At 42.0% G+C, this 22,467-nt stretch overlaps 1 protein-coding gene across 2 annotated transcripts; it reads left to right on the forward strand.

Moving 5' to 3' along the window:
• Window positions 1-3,010: 3,010 nt before the first annotated feature.
• Window positions 3,011-18,801, forward strand: LOC119951658 (lysosome-associated membrane glycoprotein 2-like). Of its 2 annotated transcripts, none has more exons than XM_038774842.1 (9): window positions 3,011-3,203; window positions 6,067-6,182; window positions 7,879-8,092; window positions 9,906-10,067; window positions 10,916-11,115; window positions 11,189-11,302; window positions 11,766-11,829; window positions 12,527-12,697; window positions 18,276-18,801. In XM_038774842.1, exons 1-9 carry the CDS (start codon window positions 3,158-3,160, stop codon window positions 18,416-18,418), a joined length of 1,230 nt encoding a protein of 409 aa, XP_038630770.1. In that variant the 5' UTR covers window positions 3,011-3,157; the 3' UTR covers window positions 18,419-18,801. The 2 variants fall into 2 exon arrangements, with proteins under 2 accessions (XP_038630770.1, XP_038630773.1); XM_038774845.1 differs by lacking the exon at window positions 18,276-18,801 and adding an exon at window positions 13,190-14,071.
• The last annotated feature ends 3,666 nt before the right edge of the window (window positions 18,802-22,467 follow it).

Genomic DNA, 22,467 nt, shown 5'->3' on the forward strand with positions numbered 1-22,467 from the left:
AGGGTGGCATCGGTGCGGTCCTGCTGCAACGCGATGACACTTCATCCTGGGCACCGGTTGCCTACGAATGAAGGGCAATGACACCCACTGAACAAATGTATGCACAAATCGAGAAGGAATGCCTGGGCCTTCTCACTGGCATTCTCAAGTTTCACGACTATGTCCACGGCCTGCCGACATTCACAGTCAAGACAGATCGCTGGCCCCTGGTCCACATTATCCACAAGGATCTTAATGACATGACGCCTCGGTTGCAGCGCATCCTCCTCAAACTCAGCAGGTACGACTTTGACCTGGTCTACACGCCTAGCAAGGAGCTCATCATTGCCGGTACACTGTCGCACTCCATCACCGTGCCTTGTGAACCACCGAATGTCATCCGGCAAATTGAGTCACAGGTTGAGGCACAGGTGCAGCTGTGTGCTTGCACCCTCCCGGCAACTGATGAGAAGGTGATTCGTATCCGTGAGGAGACAGCCAAAGATCCCCTCTTGCAGCGTGTTATGCAACACCTAGCCAATGGCTGGCAAAAAGGGCAGTGCCCTCAATTTTTCAATGTAAAGGACGACCTGACCGTGGTTGATGGTATCCTCCTCAAATTGGACCAGCTTGTAATTCCACACAGTCTCCAGAGTTTGGTGCTCCGTCAAATCCATGAGGGCTACCTGGGTGTGGAAAGGTGCAGAGGCAGAGCCAGGCAGGCTGTCTACTGACCCGGGATCAACCAGGACATCACGAACATGGTCCTCAACTGTGCGACCTGTCAACGCTTCCAGCCAGCGCAAAGGAGACACTTCACCAGCATTAAATCGAAACCTCTCCATTGTGTAAGGTTGGCATCGACCTCTTTCATGCAAATGGTCGTGATTGTGTGTTAATCATTGATTACTTTTCCAATTACCCTGAAGTCATGAAGCTCTCAGACCTCAAATCTCGGACCGTCATCAAGGCCTGTAAGGAGACTTTCTCCAGGTATGGTAAGCCACTCACTGTCATGAGTGACAATGGCCCGTGCTTCAGTAGCCATGAATGGTCTCTGTTGCTCAGTCATATCAGTTCAAACACGTCACTTCCAGCCCACGCTATCTGCAGTCAAATGGAAAAGTTGAGAAAGGGGTGCACTTAGTAAAGCAGCTCATGTGCAAGGCCGCGGATTCTGTGTCTGACATTCACCTTGCGCTGCTTGCGTAAAGGGCGACCCCACTGTCCACTGGCATGTCGCCGGCTCAACTCCTGATGAACATGGACCTGCAAACAACACTTTGAGCCATACACTTGCCCAACCCAGGTCACATCCCGGTGCTGCAGAAGGTGCAGCAAATCCGAGGCCGGCAAAAACAGGGCTATGATGCTCATGCCACCGAGTTGCCCGTGTTATCCCCGTCAGACACTGTTCGGGTCAAGGTCCCTGATGGAGGTTGGTCAGCTCCAGCTGTCCTTGTTCAACAGTCTGCCCCCGCTCGTATGTTGTGCATCTGGCTGATGGTTCTGTTGTGCAATGAAACAGATGGGCACAGCGCAAATTTTCCTGCCCACAACCACATTCCTCTCCATTTCCTTCTGTTGTTTTGCCACCTCCTGATACCTCGACTCATGAGGCCACCAGTCAGGCTTCAATCCCGCCCATCAAGGCGCTGTTGTCCCCACCACCACCTCTCCGACGGTCGACCAGGATCAGACGCAAGCCACAGAGACTGGACTTATGAACATTTGTTCTGTTTGCTACGTTCTGTATTCTTGTATTAGACAGCTGTTTTCACATGTACATATGTTCACATCCACTGCATGTATATATGTTAATATTGGCCTATTCTTGTACATGCGCTCATATATGTCATCCAAACATAAAAAGGAGATGTCATGATATACAGGCACACACACACACACATAATGCTATACAGACAAGCAGCTAATGGACACCAAGAACAGGACATGGCCAATAAGCAGGCAGGAGACTCAGGGGTGAGATCTGACTATAAAAGACACGAGGCACTCACAGTCCGCCTCTTTCCACTGATGAACATCTAGAGAGTCAGTCAAGGGTGTTGTTACAATCTCACACCTCCACCACGTGGCTAAGAACTAGTCTGGTTCAGTCAGAGTAACCACACTTATGTTAGCAGAGAGTTGAACTCACAGAGAACTGTGCTAACTTTGCTTTTAGTTCAATAAACCTGATTGACCTAACTTCAAGGTCTGGAGTATCTTTTTGATCTAAACTGCATCTAGTTGCAGCCAGTTAGACCAATGTACCTAACACGACACTATTGAACACTGAAAATTGGTTTGAGGGTTTGGAGGATTCCTGCAATTTGTTTTTAATAAGATGAATCAATATCTCAAATGTCAGCTGCTGTTTAACATTTTATGTTTCGATAGATCCACTGTGAGCAGATCTGCACTTTTATTCAAAATTTAAAAGTAAAATAATTAAATGGACCTAACATCAAACTTATCTTCTCACAAGTGTTACATTTTTTTCGCCCAGGGTAGGAAGCTGCAGTCAACTATTTTAACAACGACATCACATGGCATCCCCCAAATGATTCAATGGCCTAACTCGTGATCAGGCTGGCATCACCATCACAGCAGGTGACAGACTGCCTGAGTCCAACGTGTCAATGTCACAAGGGAAACAACCCCATTACATTTCTCCCTGTTTGTTAAAGGTTAAAAACAACTGCCATTGTTCTGCAGTGATAAGGAGTGCCAGTAACTGTGGTTTGTCTGCAGAGTTGGCAGCAGGAGCTGGGGTGTTGCATGGGAAGGAATCCCTGCTCACCATCAGCTTGTTGGAAATACCTGTCTCCCATTAGTTTAATAGGCAATGGCCTGATTGGCTAATGGGGCGGAACACCCGTGTGCAATTGGCTAGATGCCACTCCAATGGGAACGTCTTTCCTTTCCCATTGGTCAGTCGGACCCCGCTCGCAGGGCGTATCCACAGACGGTTGGTCGTTCCGCCGTGCAGCCAGTTGATTGGTCGGCGGGGTGCGGCGAGGCGGCAGCTGATTGGCGGAGGGCTGTAGATGAGGGCACGGATCACGTGCGGCTTTGTCGAGCTTTAACCGAGGGTCGAGTCGGGGAGTGTTTGTTGTGAGGGAGCTGACATCGTCCACCTTTCATACTCCGCCGTACTCTTCTCATCTCCGCGGCCATGCAGCATCCCGGCGGTGTCCGCCTCGCCCTTCTGCTCCTCGCAGGTATGCGTGCGGTCTTTGAACAGGGCAGCTGTGCGGGTGCCCGCTGGCCTAGTGAAGGCCTGCTTGGGTGGGGAGAGTGCTGACTGTCTGCCCGCCCGCTGGGCCTGACCTGGCAGGCTTCCTGACAGCTTGTTCCCCCCCCCCCCCCCCCCCCCCAGTGTTTTCCAGTTGCCTAAGAAGGGCTCGGAGCCGCTGTAAATGCGAAAGCAGCGACTGAGAAAGGCCGTGGGTTTGCACTTTGCCCCCTTTCCAGTGAAATGCTTGCAATTGATGTTTCGGCTCACTTAACCCGAGTTAACCCGTTATATACATGGACACGAACGTGGAGCCTGAAATAAACAACAAATCTGACCTCCGGGGAGGACCCAGCTCTTGAGTGTTCCGACTGCAGGCACCTTTTTTCCACTTTCGCTTCTTACTATTGCTCAGCCTTTGCTTTCATTTTGGGGGTTTATGTATTTTTTTTTCCTTTAGTCCTTTTATTTCCAATTTTCTTACACGGCTTTGGGGCAGCAGGGTAGCATGGTGGTTAGCATAAATGCTTCACAGCTCCAGGGTCCCAGGTTCGATTCCCGGCTGGGTCACTGTCTGTGTGGAGTCTGCACGTCCTCCCCCTGTGTGTGTGGGTTTCCTCCGGGTGCTCCGGTTTCCTCCCACAGTCCAAAGATGTGCAGGTTAGGTGGATTGGCCATGTTAAATTGCCCGTAGTGTCCTTAAAAAAAAAAGTAAGGTTAATTGGGGGGGGGGGGTTTGTTGTTGGGTTACGGGTATAGGGTGGATACGTGGGTTTGAGTAGGGTGATCATGGCTCGGCACAACATCGAGGGCCGAAGGGCCTGTTCTGTGCTGTACTGTTCTATGTTCTATGGAGCTAATTTTGGTAATATACTCCTTGTGGGGCAAACTAGATATAGGTTAAGAGGTGGTAGATTTATAACTGAGATGTGGAGGTGCTATTTCTCGCAGAGGAACTTGCTGCCCTGGAGTCTGAATCATTTAAATGGTTTCAAGGAGATATTTTTCTGACTTTTTAATGGGCTAGAGTGATAGGCGCATAGGTAGGGAGGTGGATTTGAGATCTGCCATGATCTGATTGAATGGAGCAGGCTTGTAGGGCTGTATTGCTGCCTTCTCCTAATTTCTATGTTTTAATTTTCAACAAAGGCAAGTTGATTAAACTTCCCAATTCCAAACCTGTTGGAGAATATTCCAAGCTTTGCATAGGCTTCACCCACCTATACTATAAACTTCAGCTGAGGGTTGGCTTGTTAACTGCTACAAGAGTCATTTCTGCTCCTTGACCATTAGCTAATGGCCTATTCTGGTGACTGGTTTGGCAGCATAGTGTCTGCTGTTTTCTCCAATGTGATTGAATATAACCCTTTGAGACACCAGTTGTATGTAGCCTTGAGTGTTATTTGAGTTGCATGAATATTGATTTTTCCAATTTCTTGATGTGTTTACCCACTTCTGTAATTATCGGCCAAGGTTGTCTCCTTTTATAACCATATGATGGCTGAGTTCTTGTGAAAATTCTTCTGTGCTGCTTTATGTTTAAGCTGCCACTTTAACTAAACCATTTGGTGCAGAAAGTGTACTTTAAACCCTAGGAATCATTGCATAGTGCTTCACTATCTGCTGTACAGTGTTTTGTGAAATTTCCTTGGTATTTTAATGAATGTTGATGGTGTCACAAAATTAAGCCACTTCCCCACCCAATCCCAAAAACTCCTTAACCTAACTACACAGCCCTGGACACTTTAAGGGGCAAGTGATCATGGCCAATCCACCGTTAAAAAAAATTTAGAGTACCCAATTTTTTGTCAAAGGGCAATTTGGTGTGGCCAATCCACCTAACCTGCACATATTTGGGTTATGGTGGTGAGGCCCACAAAGATGCTGGGAGAATGTGCAAACTCCACACAGTGGGCTGAGATTGAACCTGGGTCCTCAGTACCATAGGCAGCAGTGCTAACCACTGTGCTGCCCTGGCCAATTCATCTAACCTGAACAGCTTTAGACTGGGATGAAACTGGAGCAGCCAGATGAAACCCCCAGACATGGGGAGAATGTGTTCAGTCACCTGAGGTTAGATTTGAACCTAGATCCTGGTGCTGAGACAGCAGTGCTAACTACTGTCACTGTGCTGCCCTTGCATCTGAAGGGAAGTTGTGATCTTGATTTGTGCTGCTATGGCAGTTCAGACATTTCATCTGTTCCTTTTTACAAGGGTAATGTATTGTGTACTTGGCAAGTGAGTAAGACTAGATTAAATATCAAGCATTTTGTAGCACAAAAGCAAAACTCTGTGGATGATGAGTCCTGGGAGAAAACCCCTGGAGTTGGCAACATCTGTGGAGTGATGAGAAACTGAATGAAATATGACTCCGAAGCATTTCATATAGATGGACTCTATCTGGTTTGGGCACCATCTTGCTTGATATCACTACCAAGGAAAAGTCAAAGAAATTAAATTCTGAAAATGCCTTTAATTCTATTGTCTGTCACCCCACACATTGTATGAATTCTGAAGAAGGAGCGTTCATACCTGGCTTTAGTATATTCACTATTGGCTATGCTTTAGAATGCTGGTCCATTTTGTCAAATGACTTGATTCTGTTTCTGACCCCCTCTTGTTGTGAGCGTTCTTTGTATTGTAATTATAACTGTACAAACCTGACTGCCCTCGGTAAGTGATGCTTTTGTGGATGTGGTTTAACCCAAGTGTAGTCCCATCCAGCAATTACTTCTGTTGAGCAGGATTCCAAACGTAATCTCTACCAGTCATGATCTCCTAGCTGAATTTATGCAAATTGGCTGAAGTGTCTATGGCTGTTCTTGAGCACTTTTCAAATATTTTTCAGGACTTTCACTCACTGAAGCAGTAGAGGTTGAAGTCCGTGGCAAGGATAACAAAACCTGTATATATGCTGTACTGTCGGTCAACTTCACCATCCTTTATGAAGGAAATGTGACAATGGTAGGTATGCAGTTGATTTACTGTGCACATCATACAGACGAGGAAGTTCACCGGTTTATTCTCACCTGTGCAAGTTCAGCTGCTGCCATGTGGTCTTGACATCCTGGCTTAGTGTAAATTTTAACCAGGTTTTGGGTCCTGGTTACACTCCAGAGATGCATTGTGAATGTTTGATTTTTATCAGCTGTACTGGTCTGTTAGTCAACTGCTTTAGACTGGCAATCATTGGTCACTTGACTATTGAGCCCTGAAACCTTATCCCTCTTTTGGGGGGAAAGACAAAGGGAAGGATATCGTCACTTGGTACTGTGTACAATATGACCATTAATAAAATAATTGTGGTCCCTGTGGTCAGTATTGAGGAAAACAAGGTGCAAGTAGCTTTGTTAGCCTGAGTAACTACCTGCAAGGTGTCATATGGAAAGATGCAGTCATGTCTTTGTTAATGCAAGTAGTAAGGTGATGTGCAGATTGTGTTCTGCCTGCCAGGAAAGATAAAGCTCCTGAATTGCTGGCAAAAATGTTAAATCCTTTTTTTTTGATAGGGTTCAAACAATTTTGATAAATAGTCCTATTTCAGATGTGATTGACATGAGTACAGTAAATAGGAATGATTGAACTGGGGAGTATATAAACTAAAATAATATTGTGCATACTGTCTTCAATTTAGATATCCAAGATGGTTTTCTTAAATTTGAAACTTCAAAGTTAGGAGAAATAACAGATATACTATGTTATGCTAGAATTGAGCACATCGTTGCTTGCTGAGTCAGCACTACCAATTGGAACTTTCAGTCATAGGTTGTAAACAACATAGATTTCTTCAATCCTGGCAGAAGCTTTGTCTTTAATGCAGCATCTCCTTTCAACATGTAATAAAATACCATCTTTCCCCCATGATGTGTTAACAGTGCCCCTTTCACAAACTACTTTAGAGCATGAGAGAGTAGCAGAAGTGTAGATTAGAGTTTCAGTGATGGGCTGGAGAGGCTATGATCCTCAACATTTGAATGGTTAATATTTAAACGACCCTTAAGCTATACTGATCCCTCATGTTTTACGTGTCTAAGCCCAGATTCTGATTCAATGTTGAGCAGTACTTTTGCTAGTTATGAAAGATCTGTTTGTAAACCATGCCCATGTTTTTCATCTGTGACTAAGCTGCATCCAAGTGGAAGGCAGGTGCTAATGGGAAAAACAGCAAGTGCCTGTTAATATGACTGGTTTTTCGTTCCGTGATCCATTTGTGACTGACAAACTAGCAACTTTAGCTGAGCGGAAGCTCTACTCTGATGCTGACTTTGCTATAGACTGGCCTGAACTGTGCCTGGGATATTACACAACAGCTGCAGGCCATTTAGGCAACTATGTTCTGGCTTCAAACAAGAATATGGCTATTTCAGCATTATCTACATATACCAATATTCAGAATGAATAGTGGCTATGCTTTGTTTAGTTCTGACTGAATTGAAGTTGAAAATCATGTATTGATCAAAACCTCAACCTCAAGTTAACCACTTGGTGTATTCTAGTTATTTTTAATGAGAATTTGCAGCTTTTATGCTATCGCGAACCAATGGTGTTAATACATCCTTTGGAAGGGGATGCAGTCTAGCTAGAGTTTTATTTTTTGCATTTGTCACTGGATATCTAAATTAAATTTAACCCATTTCATTTTCCTCATTTCTTTATCCAGGAAAATGCAACTTTTCCATTACCAAATTCAGTATCATCTAATGGAAGCATATGTGGTGGCAACAATTCAACTCCTTTGTTGAAAATGGGCTTTGGAACTGGTCACTCCTTGAGCTTAAACTTCTCTCATTCTACTGGAAAATTTAGAGGAGATGTACTGATTTTCACTTACAACACCAGTGATGCAAAACGTTTTCCTGGAGCAAAAAACAAGAGTATGGATTTATTATCTTGTTTGTATAGATTAAGGCGATCATGGCAGTAACACGTGGCTATGTTTTAAGATAACCAGGGGAAATGGTTCAGCTGTATATTGCTGAGCTATGTAGTTCAAAATAATCCGAGTCAGCTAGTCTGAACTACATGTCTAAAACGGAGTTTATGTGTTCGTCTGTCAATTGGGGCTCCTTTCCTGTTCAGTCATCTTTGCACTTGAGGCAGGTGTGGGGCACTAAAGCATTAATGTGCTTCACAATCTATTAATCAACATAGGCAAAGGTGCAGTTATGTCTTGTTAATGCAGGTACTAAGCTTATCATTGTTTAGCAATGTCAGCCAAATTAGATTTGGTAGCTCAGCTCGCCAGAATAGAGTTGTAGGTTGAAGCCTGACTTGAGATTTGAATATGTTCTAGCATGCACCCAAGTTAAATGCAGAATTTTAGGTGACATGAGAATTGTCATCCCAAACAAAGATCATCTGCCAGTTTGTCACCTCAATTGCATGGCATTATTGGAACAATGAATTGCCGGCTATCCAATGCTGCAAACAAAGCTCTGCCATGTTTTTTTGTTTCCCCCCACCCCTTATAATTTTGCACACAGGTGACATTTGAAATGCTTGTCCAGAATTTATCTAATTAGGCTTTCTGCTTCCATTATCCTTTTTCAGGCAGTGTTCAGACTTCTTTCATGCTCTGGTTGAAAACATTTCCCCTTGAATCACTCTCTAGACATAGAACATACAGTGCAGAAGGAGGCCATTTGGCCTATCGAGTGTGCACCAACCCACTTAAACCCTCACTTCCACCCTATCCCCGTAACCCAATAACCCCTCCTAACTTTTTGGTCACCAATGGCAATTTATCATGGCCAATCCACCTGGAGCACCCGGTGGAAACCCATGCAGACATGGGGAGAACACATATCTTGCCTGACATAGAACATGGAACAGTACAGCACAGAACAGGCCCTTCGGCCCTCGATGTTGTGCCGAGCCATGATCACCTATGCCTCTTTAAGGGCATTTGGGCTCCCTTGCCTTCTCTATCTAGACTACACTCTACACTTCAATGGAGTATCCTCTGCCTGCCTGCATGTGCATTGAGAAACACAATTTTTGGTTTGGGCAGCATACGTTTTCGATTGATGTACCTTTTTTCAAATTGAGCAACCACTTACTTAACCATATTCTCATTGGGTTATATATGCTTTCAGATTTATGCCATTTTATACTGCACAAGACTAATGTTATGGAATAGCCAGGCTCTCTACATTCTTTCAATTGCCACTTAATTGGACTTGTAATAAAATTGCGATTACATGTTTCATGAATTCAATGTGGTGGCATTGTTCTTGGGGCCTATCTCTCTCTGGATTGGCTTCCTGGCACATTCCAACAAAATTGGGAGAGCTGGGAACAGCTTTGGTGAATGTAAGATGCACTTGATAAACATTTGGCAAGTTTCTTTTTTTCCTTGATATAAGAGAATTTGAGTGGCACTGGCTTTACAGCACCAGGGTCCCAAGTTCGATTCATGGCTTGGGTCACTGCGGAGTCTGCACGTTCTCCGTGTCTGCGTGGGTTCCCTCCCATAAATCCCGAAAGACGTGCGTGTTAGGTGAATTGGACATTCTGAATTCTCAGTGTACCTGAACAGGTGCCAGAATGTGGCGATTAGGAGCTTTTCACAGTAACTTCATTGCAGTGTTAATGTAAGCCTACTTGTGACAATAAAAGATTATTACTATTTGACATTTCAATGTACTTACTAGTGACTGATATTATCTGTTCTACCTTTTCTTGTAGGTGTAAAACATGTGGCTGTGAATTCTCTAATGGATTCCACACCACTGAACACTATTTACACATGTAGAAGTGTTGAAGCTATAGCAAGTGAAGCAGTTGTCATGACTTTTTGGAATGTTAGCATTCAGGCCTTTGTGGAAAATGGAACAATTGGCAAAAATGGTAGGAAAATATTCCATTGTTTTTAATTATCTTTGCTATTCAGCTGGACCCAAACTAGGTCATGCTAATATGTTAGATTCCTGTGTTTATAAACCAGGGGCTGGTTTAGCTCACTCAGCTAAATCGCTGGCTTTTAAAGCAGACCAAGCAGCCAGCAGCACGGTTCGATTCCCGTACCAGCCTACCTGGACAGGTGCTGAAATGTGGCAACTAGGGGCTTTTCACAGTTTACTTCATTGAAGCCTACTCGTGACAAAGCGATTTTCATTTTCATTATTATAATGGTCCTGACACCACTCTTGAGCTTTACAAAAATTGTAATTGATTAATTAAATGGAGTTTTGTCTTGTACATAAAACAATTTGTGCTGCAAACTTAAGCCATACATTAATTATATAGCTGGCTGATTATGGATTGGATTCCCACTTTGTTCACCCCTGCCCCATAGCCACAACACTGGGGTCCCTGGACAGTCTCAAAACTATACTGCAAAAAGCTGTGTCCCCAAACTTTTTGTTCTCTCCCTCTACATTGCTCCTAGTTCCAAATCCATTTATTGTCTGGTATGGCTACTCTCTCGCCAGTGATTTTCTCATGATTGTATTGGGTACTTCCTCTCCTATTGCTTGTTGCCGATGGCACACTGGTGTTCAGTTCTTAAAGTCTCATTGTGTTTAAACCGTATAAACTTAACAGAAGCATTCATTGAAATGAAAGCTACCCTTTGCAGGCAAGCTTGCATAACTGGATGTTTGAAGATGCTCAGCCAGTACTAACTGACTAGTAACTAATCTTGGTGTTTGAACTGGTAAACAATGAACAAACTGACCTATTAATTTTTTTTCAAGAATCCGTCTGTAGGGCAGATTTGCCCACCACAGTAGCACCTATAACAACACGGACAACCCCAATTGTGCCAACCCCTGTCCCAACTAAACCTCCACCAGAACTACCAGCAGTGGGCAACTATACCATTAAGAATGGCAGTGATCCTTGTCTCCTTGCCAGTATGGGACTGCAGCTAAATATTACCTATACCGAGAACAAGGTATTTATTTTTCCCTACATTCTATCCCAGTTTGCATTACCAATCAATTGCTAACAACTTTTTTCTCCCTCAGACACATTTGGTTAATATTGATTCCAATTCTACTGCAAGTGGATACTGTGGGGATAAAGATGCAACCCTGGTTCTAGAAGATATGGACACAACTATTCAGTTTAATTTCATTGTGGTAAGTGTTGGATAGTACTTTCAATGCAACATGTAATTTTATTTTCTAAAGCAACATTTTGGGCTATTAACTTTGAAAATTTGAGCTGGATATCGATTTTAAAAGTAGGATGAGGTAATAAATGGAATGATTGCCAATCTGAGGGGTTAATTTGGAGGGCTGAAAGTCAATTTTAACTTTGGAGTGTGTTTCTGATCTGGGTTTAGTATTTGTGGGTCTAGAACCACATGTCAACGGTGTCTTTGTACAGATTTTGGGTACGCTAATGATCTAGGACAGTGTTTATTGACCAGCTTTCTCCTAGCTTGGGGGCATGATCTATTAATGTCCACAGCTGTTATTTGATATTTGGGGACAGACTCCAATTGAAATTGACCACCTTGGTCTGTACGTCTTTATCTCGTGAATTTTCTGGGTTATTCCTTTTTATATTGTGCCAGAATAATGCTTATCTTTGTTTTAGGACCAATCAAAATTCTTCTTGAAGGAGGTGAAGGCTAACGTAAGCTTGGTTATAAATGGTTCCAGTAAGTATTGGCTGTTGGTAACTAGAAGATTTTTGCTGCCTTCAATCTATTGATCTTTCCATCTAAAGTGTATTTTCTCATGGACTGAGTTGAATTGAACCTTTACTCTAGGGTAGTGACTATACTTTTTTAAAGCTATTTGCTCATTTCTGATCCTCCTGTGTAAATCCTGTACATCTCTTCTTGGAATAGAACTCTGTTTTAATAATTGCACCCATTTCAGTGTGTTTTCCAAGTTGCCAAATACACGTGGATAAAATCCATTTTTCTAGCTAAATGGCTTTGCTAGTGTTAGTTTTTTTTTTAAGAACTAAAAAACTGGCTCCTTTGATAATGAATGCAGTAACTAGCTTTCATACACTTGATCCATGTGAAGTAGTGGATCATCTGTCTTCCACAACCATTCTAAAACACTTAACTGTAATTGTGATCCTAAAGAGTTTTGCATGTGGTCTGGCTTGGGTCCAAGTTGAGATATTTGGTCTAATAGAGCCAATTTGAATCCCTCATTTCATAATTTCTGAGCTCTAGTTGGTATATAGCGGTTACCAGAAATTGTGCAGATAGGGTGTGGCTTTTACTTTTTGTATAATCACACTAAAATTGAATGTCCCAGTTAACGATGGATGAAGATTTTTGACTTTCATTTTTTCCTTTGAATTGGCTGTCAAGTGACATTACTTTTTTTTTGTTGCAGGAACTGCACTTAACAGCAACAATAGCAATCTGAGGTTTTGGCAGGCATTTGTTGGAAGCTCATACATGTGTCACAAGGAGCAGAGCATAGTGGTCACTGACCAATTGGTTATTAATGCCTTTAATGTATGGGTCCAACCATTTCAGGTGAAGAATGGAACTTTCTCCAGAGGTAAATAACTTTGTTAAATAATTCTAGCTCCATATCTCGATGGTACCATCCTTTTTTGTTCAGTAACTACTGCTCTAAAACTGGTCATAACATCTTGCAACATTTTCAATTCCAGTTGGATCAGGAAAAGTAAACTTTATGACCGGAAACCAAGAAATCTGCTTTTTGCTCTGTTCAATCTATAACTGTTTGCTACCCCTTAGTAACCCTGACATTTGTTTTTGTCATCTATCATTGGGTGTGTCTGTAGAAATAGTTTTTATTGGAAAATCTGGCAAGGGCAACTAAGCCATTTACTACTCCTTGCTTAATGTTGAAACTAACATGATTATTCTGTAATGGGATTAGTCACATAATTAACAAAGGGCTACTTGGCCAGAGGCATCCAGTGATATAACTTTCAGGAAAAATTAACTACACAACTTTTATTGTAGTGTGTATGCTTTTCTATTTGAGCCATGATTGGTGATTTATCTGTTTTTTTATTCACAGCTGAAGAGTGTTCTCTGGATGATGACAGCATTCTTATCCCTGTTGTAGTTGGTGCAGCTCTGGCTGGCTTAATTGTGATTGTTGTGATTGCTTATATGATTGGTAGAAGAAAAAGCTACGCTGGATACCAAACACTATAAATTGTTTTTTTTGATTCTCCCAGTGCATAGTGATATGATTAAATTGCTGTTCATTGTTGCGGGTGCAAGTGCTTGCCTCTGCATTTCTCCTCTTCAATTGCACTAGGCTCTTGCCAAGTCTCTTGGAGGCAGTGGACTTGCACCCACACTTGATACAGATGAAATGTTGGTATGTATTGCTGGCATTGAGAATTTGTCGGAAATGTCATTGCTGCCAGTGTCCCTTCAGAGGTAACTTTTTAAATTGGCAAGTTGGTTGTTAACTACTCCTTGAAACTAATACTAAATCACTAATTTGCCAGCACTACCAACATTTCTACCAATAACTTAATGAATATGAAATCTAAAATGGAACGTGTATTTGCAAAGATCTCATGTAGCTTGTTTGGCTGTATTGTGGAAACTGTGTATAAATGTTAATAGTTTGTGTACATAAGAGTTAGCAAATACTATGCTGCATAGAGAACTTTTCAGTTGGGTGCCTTGGATTGTGGAAAGAATTCTCAAATTGTGTGTTCTAATTGGCATGTGCAAAAGTATCTAATGTTGACCACTAATTTTCTAATTTGGGGGATCTGGAGTTTTTCACACTGCACTCTGACACTGTGAAATTTTGAAAGTTGACTTTTATCTTTGAAATTAAAGCGTGGGGAGGTTTCTCCTAAGTTTCTTTTATTCTTGTGCCTCATTTGTATGTAAAGTTTAACTCCACTTGGCTTTATAATAAAAAAACTTCCTGTAAGCTCATGTAGCATTTATTTGGGGCTGAGGAATGTAAAAGGTTGCATTTTGTAACCGTAAATTTCCCATTAATCTCCACATGGTTGAACATTTTTGAACATATAGATAATGCATTTATTGCCCATTCTCAGTACAGTAGTGGTGTAGTACAAGTCAACCACACTGAGCCTCATACTAGCTTTATTTCCAGGTATAATAGATTTCATGCTGGTGATCTCGATTGCTAGTCCTGTGACATCTCTACTTTTTTTCACTTCGTGGTGACACCTGCTTGTGACTTCACAAATCTCTTGTTCCTGCAATTGTTCCAATTAGTTTTTAAAGTGACCAGGGCCCTTTGTGCCTTTGCTTATTGAAAAGCAGGAAACACTAAACTACACATCCCTCACTACTTTCACTTTTCATTCAGCTAAGTTGCTACAATTAATTAACTTGGAAACTGCATGTTATGAGGCTGAGACAGCTAAAACCAGCAAGGCAGGAAGGTATTTGTGGAAATCTTCAGGCAACTTTTAATTCTTTGAAAATGTAATTTTAGTTTGGACACCTTGAGCTTATCCAACTTCCAGACCACAAGTCTGCAAAACTATATTTTGGAATGTAAATGCTAGAATCTTGCTTGGTTTGCCAATCCATGATGTATGAAATTTTGCTTCTTGGTCACTATGCAGCTGTAACTCAGTGATGTGGTATTGATGGTTTGGTATAGGTTTTTATTTATTTGTTCAAGAATATGGGTGTTGCTGGCTGGCATTGATCACCTGTCCCTAATTGCCCATCAACTTTACCAAGAAATTGATCACTTGCCATTGAGCTTCATGTAGCTTGTACTAGCTTGTCACAGAACAGTACAAAGAACATTACAGCACAGAACAGGCCCTTTGGCCCTTGATGTTGTGCCGAGCATTGTCCGAAACCAAGATCAAACTATCCCACTTCCTTTCATTCTGGTGTGCTCCATGTGCCTATCCAATAACCGCTTGAAAGTTCCTAAAGTGTCCGACACCACTATCACAGCAGGCAGTCCATTCCACACCCTAACCACTGAGATAAGAACCTACCTCGGATCTCCCACCCTGAACCTTATAGTTATGCCCCCTTGTAACAGCTACATCCACCTGAGGAAATAGTCTCTGAACATCCACTCGATCTATCCCCGTCATCATCTTTTAAACCTCTATTAAGTCGCCTCTCATCCTCCTCCGCTCCAAAGAGGAAAGCCCTAGCTCCCTCAACCTTTCCTCATAAGACCTATCCTGCAAACCAGGCAGCATCCTGGTAAATCTCCTTTGCACCCTTTCCACTGCTTCCACATTCTTCCTATAATGAGGTGACCAGAACTGCACACAATACTCCAAATGTGGTCTCACCAGGGTCATGTATAGTTGCAGCATAACCCCCGCAGCTCTTAAACTCGAGCCCCCTGTTAAACGCTAACACACAAGCCTTCTTCACGCTCTATCCACTTGAGTGGCAACCTTCAGAGATCTGTGGACATGAACCCCAAGATCTCTCTCTTCCTCCACATTCCTCGTATTTTGATAGTTTTGAAACGCGCATCTGAAAAGTGCATAAATTTGAACAAATCCTGACACCCATTGAAATAGAAACTGATTATTCTGTAATTACAGGCTTTTGCATGCACCAGATGAATTGTGATCAGTTGCATTCAAATCTTCTAACTGCATTGTTGCTTAAAGTTCAATTTTGGCATTTGCTTGCTAACCTACCAATTCCAAAGCACTAAGATGAACTGCACAAATGGGGACAACTATGACTTTTGCATTAAGTGCAGTCAAATTTAGTAATGAGTTTGACTTTTTAAAAATCTAAAACACCTAGTGTGAAGTAGATTTTTTTGCTTGATTTAGTTTTAGATTTTTTTTTGCAAAAGGTGTATTAAACCATGCCTTTTTTTTTTTAAGTATACCAATAAGCTGGCATACTGCATTCCTAACTTACTGCACTTAATGCACTTCAAAGCTCAAGCATTGGGACTAGTTGCCTTTCTGAAAATATTACTTTGAAAATGAGAATTTCTTAGAATCTTGGGTACAGCAAGTTAACGGAACAATTTAAATGGGCTTTCTGGGGCTATGCCTTGTGATTTAAAGGATCTTTGGGGTTTTCCCTTTGCTTTGGTTACTGACATCACCAACTTTTATCTAATTTCTTCAAATTCAGCTGAAGACTGCAAAACAAATGAGAACTACATCGTACCCATTGTAGTCGGAGCAGTATTGGGAGCAATAATTTTGATTGTGCTGGTGATCTACATCATTGGTCGTAGGCAGAATCGCAGTGGTGTATACGAGTAGTTCTAAATTCAGTTCCAGGAATGTTCAACTAAACAAGCTTGCAAATGTAAAGTAAGCTGTAAACAATTCTAAAAATTAAGAGGTATGATGAATGGTATTGTAAAGCCTTGCCATATAAAATTCCGAGCACTTGTAAATTTTGCTACATTTCTGTGATCAATTTTATAGGATGTTAAACAAACCATGGTGCAGCCCTTTTCTCAATCCTTGGAATGATCCATGTTTTGTGATGGCTGGACAAATTTGAGAAACCTATTTTTTTTGGGTTAAGTGAATTTGGGAAAAATTGGGTACAATAGGAATACTGATTGTGTTGATTGCAATTTTCTGTATCCATAAAATAACACTTCCTTTGAGAACTAACACAAAGCATTTCATAATATGGTATAAATTACAGGCATTTATCTTACCATTGGTACTTTGCCTACCTATACAATTGCTAATCAAGTAAGTATTCTGGATCCCATTCTATTAAATTAGACTAATGCCATTGATTCTTGATCAAAAGTTCAACTTGTGAAAGTTACCTAGCTATAATATTTCTTTGCATCTTCAGAGTCTCACTTGTCATGCTTCTGTAAGGTAACCCAAGTACATTGACGGTTTCATCAGATCACAAATGCACAAAGACATCTGTGACTTCTTGCCTACCGTCGGGTTTCTAGTGTCACAATTTTAATTATGGTTCTAGCACCCACTTTATTTCTGAGACATGGGGGTAGCATGGTGGTTAGCATAAATGCTTCACAGCTCTAGGGTCCCAGGTTCGGTTCCCGGCTGGGTCACTGTCTGTGCGGAGTCTGCACGTCCTCCCCGTGTGTGCGTGGGTTTCCTCCGGGTGCTCCGGTTTCCTCCCACAGTCCAAAGATGTGCGGGTTAGGTGGATTGGCCATGCTAAATTGCCCGTAGTGTCCTAAAAAAGTAAGGTTAGGGAGGGGGTTGTTGGGTTATGGGTACAGGGTGGATACGTGGGTTTGAGTAGGGTGATCATTGCTTGGCACAACATCGAGGGCTGAAGGGCCTGTTCTGTGCTGTACTGGTCTGTCTATGTTCTATGTCTTGTTTTGAATGCTTTGTCACCTAACAAAACAGCTTTGCTTCTTAGTAATGACCATATTGTGTACGAATTGGACTTGTGTTGAAATTCTCAATTGCCTACATAACGCCCAAAACAGTATAAAATGAATGAGTGAAATTTCTGTAGTATCACCTTTGGATTTGATGGTAGATGGATTAATGCCTCAGACTTTCAAAGCTGCACTGACACCAACAGAACTGGGGTATGGTCACTGAGAACAGTTAGCTTCTTGGCATTTTGGAATGAGTAGGAGTCAATTTTATGCATTTGGATTGGCACCCTTCTGCTGGCTGGTTTGTAAAATTTTTGAAGGTGAATAAACTTGTATCAAGTGACTTTGTACTGCCTACTCCAGGTTTTTGGCAAACTTGTGTAGATCGATGAAACTTGAGCAGATCTTTCATGAGGTAGGGCTTGTAAAGGGTAAGCTTCAGTAAACACAGTGGTGTAACAATTTATGTTGGGCTAAAGTCAGTGTACATCTGTGTGCAGATTTGCTTGACTGCAGTGCTGCACCTCTGGACCATTAACTCTCTCCACATGCAAGATATTTGAATCTGTTTCTAACTTTCATTATTTGAGCCCTAATGCAGCCAGTTTCTGATTATTCGTGATCTAGACCGCAACAAAACGTAAAGGGATACCGAGTGGCCTGATGGACATTGTCTTTGGTTCTTCCTAATTTTAAAGTGCTTTTCCTAATCTGTGTTGCATTAGGCAATATTTGAAATTGTGTTTTTTTTTTGTATAGGCTTCTGCATGTTTCTCAGCTGTCCTCTACTAATGATCTTTTAACTTCTTTGTCGCAGCTGAAGAATGTCTTGCTGATTCTGACCTGGGTTTTCTGGTGCCAATCGCTGTTGGAGCTGCACTTGGCCTATTAATAATTCTTGTCATTGTATCTTATATAATTGGACGAAGAAAGAGCCAGACTGGCTACCAATCTGTCTAATTGTTCTTTTTCTGAATGTTGGTATTTGTCACTCTTGCTGTTTACTGTCTGTGCCATCTCCAGATTTTTTTTGGATGGAATTAAATCCTGACTAACGTTGCACTAAATTTGTTATGCATGATCCTACACTTTAATACCTTCACCATTAATGAAGGTGAGTTGATTTTCTTTCTCCGTTACTTTTTCAAGTAGCATAGAACTTTTCACTCTTGATCCAGGTTCAGGGATGGGCCAAATATATCTGCTAAACTCCATTGTATAGTTAACTCCTCCAGGATGTAAGCTTTTGGCTTTACTTGACTTGAGCTACAAACTCCAATGCAGAAAACTGCTTTTATGTGCAGTAAATTGATAAATGAGCAATAAATGGAAACTTCAGTTGTCACAAGCCCAATGTTTGAATTATTTATGTATCTAGAACATTTGCTTATTAAAATAGCTCCCCTTCAATTTCAAACATCTTTCAGCATCCACAATTTTTATGACCTATAACAAACTAGCAATTTTTGCTTAAGAATACTGACTAGCATAGACATAGACTAGCCTTTCACTTCCTTTCTCCTCTTCTGCCCCCCCCCCCCCCCCCCCCCCCAAAGTCATGAGCCATGATTGTTGTCCAGTTGGCAATACCTGGAAAAAGTGGATATTTGAGGACAAGATAAGTTATTGGGCATTTTGGAGAACTGAGGTGTATAGCTAAACCTTCAACATTTTTGCCAGCAGAGGAAGCAATATAAATTGTAGAATGTCACAATGAAACAAATCTATGCAGATCAAATCCACTGGAGCTTGTTGCATTGTCATTTCTTTTCTGTTTGCCTCCTTTTTGCTCTTCAGTGACATTTTTTAGGTTTATCTTTCCAGCAGGGATATATTGGTCTTTATGCTATGGTATTTATGCTAAGGCTTGGGGAAAATTTTCTAAAACCAGGCATCAGGCAATTCATGGAAATGGTGCAGGCCCTTGCCATTTTCTAAAAGCCAGATTATTGGGTTTACAACACTGGACAATATTTGCTGCTTTTAGGGCTCAGTTAACTAGGAGGGGGTAATAAGAATATGTATACTACTTGGTCTAAATTTAGATTTTATGGGCAATTTGTCATAAATAGTTTAGTGAGGGCTAAACTTGGTTCATGGAACTTTTAGCTAATTTTTGTATAGCTGTTGCACTCATCTCCTTGCTGACTTGATTGGACTTGGAGCATCCCTGACTCCTATCAATCACTAAGACTGCTTACTCCCAGTTTTGAAGGCCTTTATTTCCTCTTTACATAGGCATCTCCAGACTTGATTTCCAGCCTGCTTAAAAACTCTCCTCACTCATATTTTCTGTTTCCTAAAATTTTTATTACATTCATCTTTGAATAACTTCATGACCTTGTGGTACTATTTCTCCAGATGCCTTTGTTTCCTCCTTCAGCATCCTGGTGTTAATGTATCAGGTTCTTCCCTTTTTCAATGTTTATAAGAAATGTTCTTTCAATTGACTGTGCTAAAACATCTTGATGCTGTGTGAAACATTAGACCATAAGACATAGAAGCAGATTTAGGCCACTCTCCCAATGTGTCTGCTCTGCTATTCAATCATGGCTGATTATTTTTCTCATCCCCATTCTCCTGCCTCTCTCTCTTTCTCCTCCCCCCCCCCCCCCCCCCCCCCCCAAACAATAACCCCTGGTCCCCTTATCTACCTCTGTCTTAAAGAGTGATTTGGTCTCCACAGCTTTCTGTGGCAGATTCCACCTCATCTCTATATTTTAAAGGATTGTCCCTTTAGTCTGAGATTGTTACCTCTGGCTTTGGAAGCAGCCTCTCCACATCCACTCTATCCAGGCCTCGCAGTGTCCTGGTAAGTTTCAATAAGGTTCTCCCTCATCCTTCAGACCCAGAGTCTTCAACTGTTCTTCATACGACAAGCTGCTTCATTCCAGGATAATTCTTGTGGACCCTTTCCATACCCAGCACATCTTTCCTTGGATACAGGGCCCAAAACTGCTCGCAATACTCCAATGGGGTCTTGCCAGAGCCTTGTACAGCCTCCGAAGTACATCTCTGGTCTTGTATTCTAGCCCTCCATACCCTTATTTAATTGCAATACCATTACATCTGATTCCAGTTTCTCCCCCTCAAACTGCAGGGTAAATATTGGTCACTGTTCCGTCAGGGTTCCTTCACCTTAAGATCCCTAATCATGTCTGCCTCATTACACATCACCAAACCCAGAAATGCCTGGACCCTTGTGGGCTCTACCACAAGCTGCTCCAAAAAAAAATCTCTTTATTCCACAAATTCCTTTTTTTTTTTCTTGGGACCAACTACCAACCTGATTTTCCCAGTCCACCTGCATATTGAAGTCTCCCCATAATTATTGTGATATTGCCTTTTTTACATGATTTCTTATCTTATTTTCTGCCCAACATCCTGACTACTGCGCGGGGGCCTGTACATAACTCCCATCAGTGTCTTTTTACCCTTGCGATTCATCAACTCTACCCACAGAGATTCTATGCCTTCTGATCTTGAATCACGCATTTGCTATGGATTTCACTTACTACTTAAAATTTTTTTTTAAGAATACCCAATTCATATTTTTTCAATTAAGGGGCAATTTAGCGTGGCCAATCCACCTACCCTCCAAATCTTTGGGTTGTGGAGGTGGAACCCCTGCAAACATGTGGAGAATGTGCAAACTCCACACGGACAGTGGCTCAGAACTGGGATCGCACCTGGGGCCTCGGTGCTGTGCGGCAGCAGTGCTAACCACTGCCACCGTGCTGCCCAACTTCATTCCTTATTAACAATGCAACCCAGACCCCTTTGCCCATCTGCCTGTCCTTTTGATAGGACACATCCTTGTATATTTCAATCCCAACCCTGATCCCCTTGCAGCCACATCTCTGTGATGCCCACTACATTGTACCAGCCAATTTTAATGTGCGCAACCAAGCTCATTTAACTTCTTCCGTGTACTGGATGCATTTAGGTACAACACCCTCAAACCTGCATTGACCATAATCCCTTCTTGCACTTGTCACCTTTTTTTGCTCTGCCTGATGATGATGTTCTCTTTCTTTATTTCCCCTTCCGTTATGACTCCTAAGCTAATACTCTTTCCCACCCCCATCATACTTGTAATTTTCATTGCCAAACAACAATTGAGACTGAGCCACATGTGGGCAGGTGCCCAAAAGCTTGGTCAGTTTTTAAAAAAAAAAAAAAAAAAAAAAATTTTTTTAAATAAAAAATTTAATTCTAGGTTATGGCTTGTGCAGAAGGAATTTCTATTTATTCCACATGTTGAATTAAACTCATGCATGCTCAAGATGTGAGAATTGGAGAAGCACAGATTCCTCATGTGGAGGCTGGAGCAGGTTTGAGATGGGAAGAAGCGGCAGGGGTTTGAAAATCAAATTTAAAATTCTCTTCTGATTAACCAAGAATTCAATTGGTCTGCACATTGAAGCCAGGTTGTAACAGGAGTGAGTTCATAGATTAGCTGAATGAAGAACAGCATTTTGAGTAGGCTGCTGCTCTGTACATAACTAGCACTGCTTGCCCTGCCTTGGTCTCCAGACCAGTGCTCTCCAGCAGATTCTGTTGTGAGATCCTGTCCAATAAGTAAACCGCCTATTTACCTTGCCTTGCATTACCTTTCTGCCCTTTTGATCACTGGGATTAAGACCAGAAATATGGCAGGTTTAGCCAATTTGTCTGAGGTGCTGCAGTCTAATTGAAGAGGAAGATATTTATCCACAGTCTAGACTGGTGTTTTTAAGTGTAGGTCCTGACCAGCTGGTGGATCACAGGCCGGTAGCTTAGCGATTGGTCGTGATGTTCTGGAAGTGGTCCCAATCACAGGAGAACTGCCCCTTGCAAATGGCTGCAGTTCCCTTTTTAAATGGAAATAAATGAGTCTGTATGGAGTCTCCTTTTGCCCCCTCCCCACCCTAGTTGCGGCAGCAGAGAGCAAGTCACAGGCGGAGCATGCGCACTTGACATCCAGATGTGTTTTTGGTGCCAATTCAGAGGTTTCCTAGTTTGTTAAA

Source organism: Scyliorhinus canicula, chromosome 17, assembly GCF_902713615.1.
Source record: "Scyliorhinus canicula chromosome 17, sScyCan1.1, whole genome shotgun sequence".
NCBI classification, from domain to species: Eukaryota; Metazoa; Chordata; class Chondrichthyes; order Carcharhiniformes; family Scyliorhinidae; genus Scyliorhinus; species Scyliorhinus canicula.

Excerpts from the sequence above, each read along its gene's own strand:
- LOC119951658 (XM_038774842.1), top strand. The coding sequence starts at position 3,158 with ATGCAGCATCCCGGCGGTGTCCGCCTCGCCCTTCTGCTCCTCGCAG. Across the intron at positions 8,093-9,905 it reads TCCTGGAGCAAAAAACAAGA|GTGTAAAACATGTGGCTGTG; the intron begins GTATGGATTTAT and ends CTTTTCTTGTAG. Across the intron at positions 11,303-11,765 it reads TTCAGTTTAATTTCATTGTG|GACCAATCAAAATTCTTCTT; the intron begins GTAAGTGTTGGA and ends TCTTTGTTTTAG.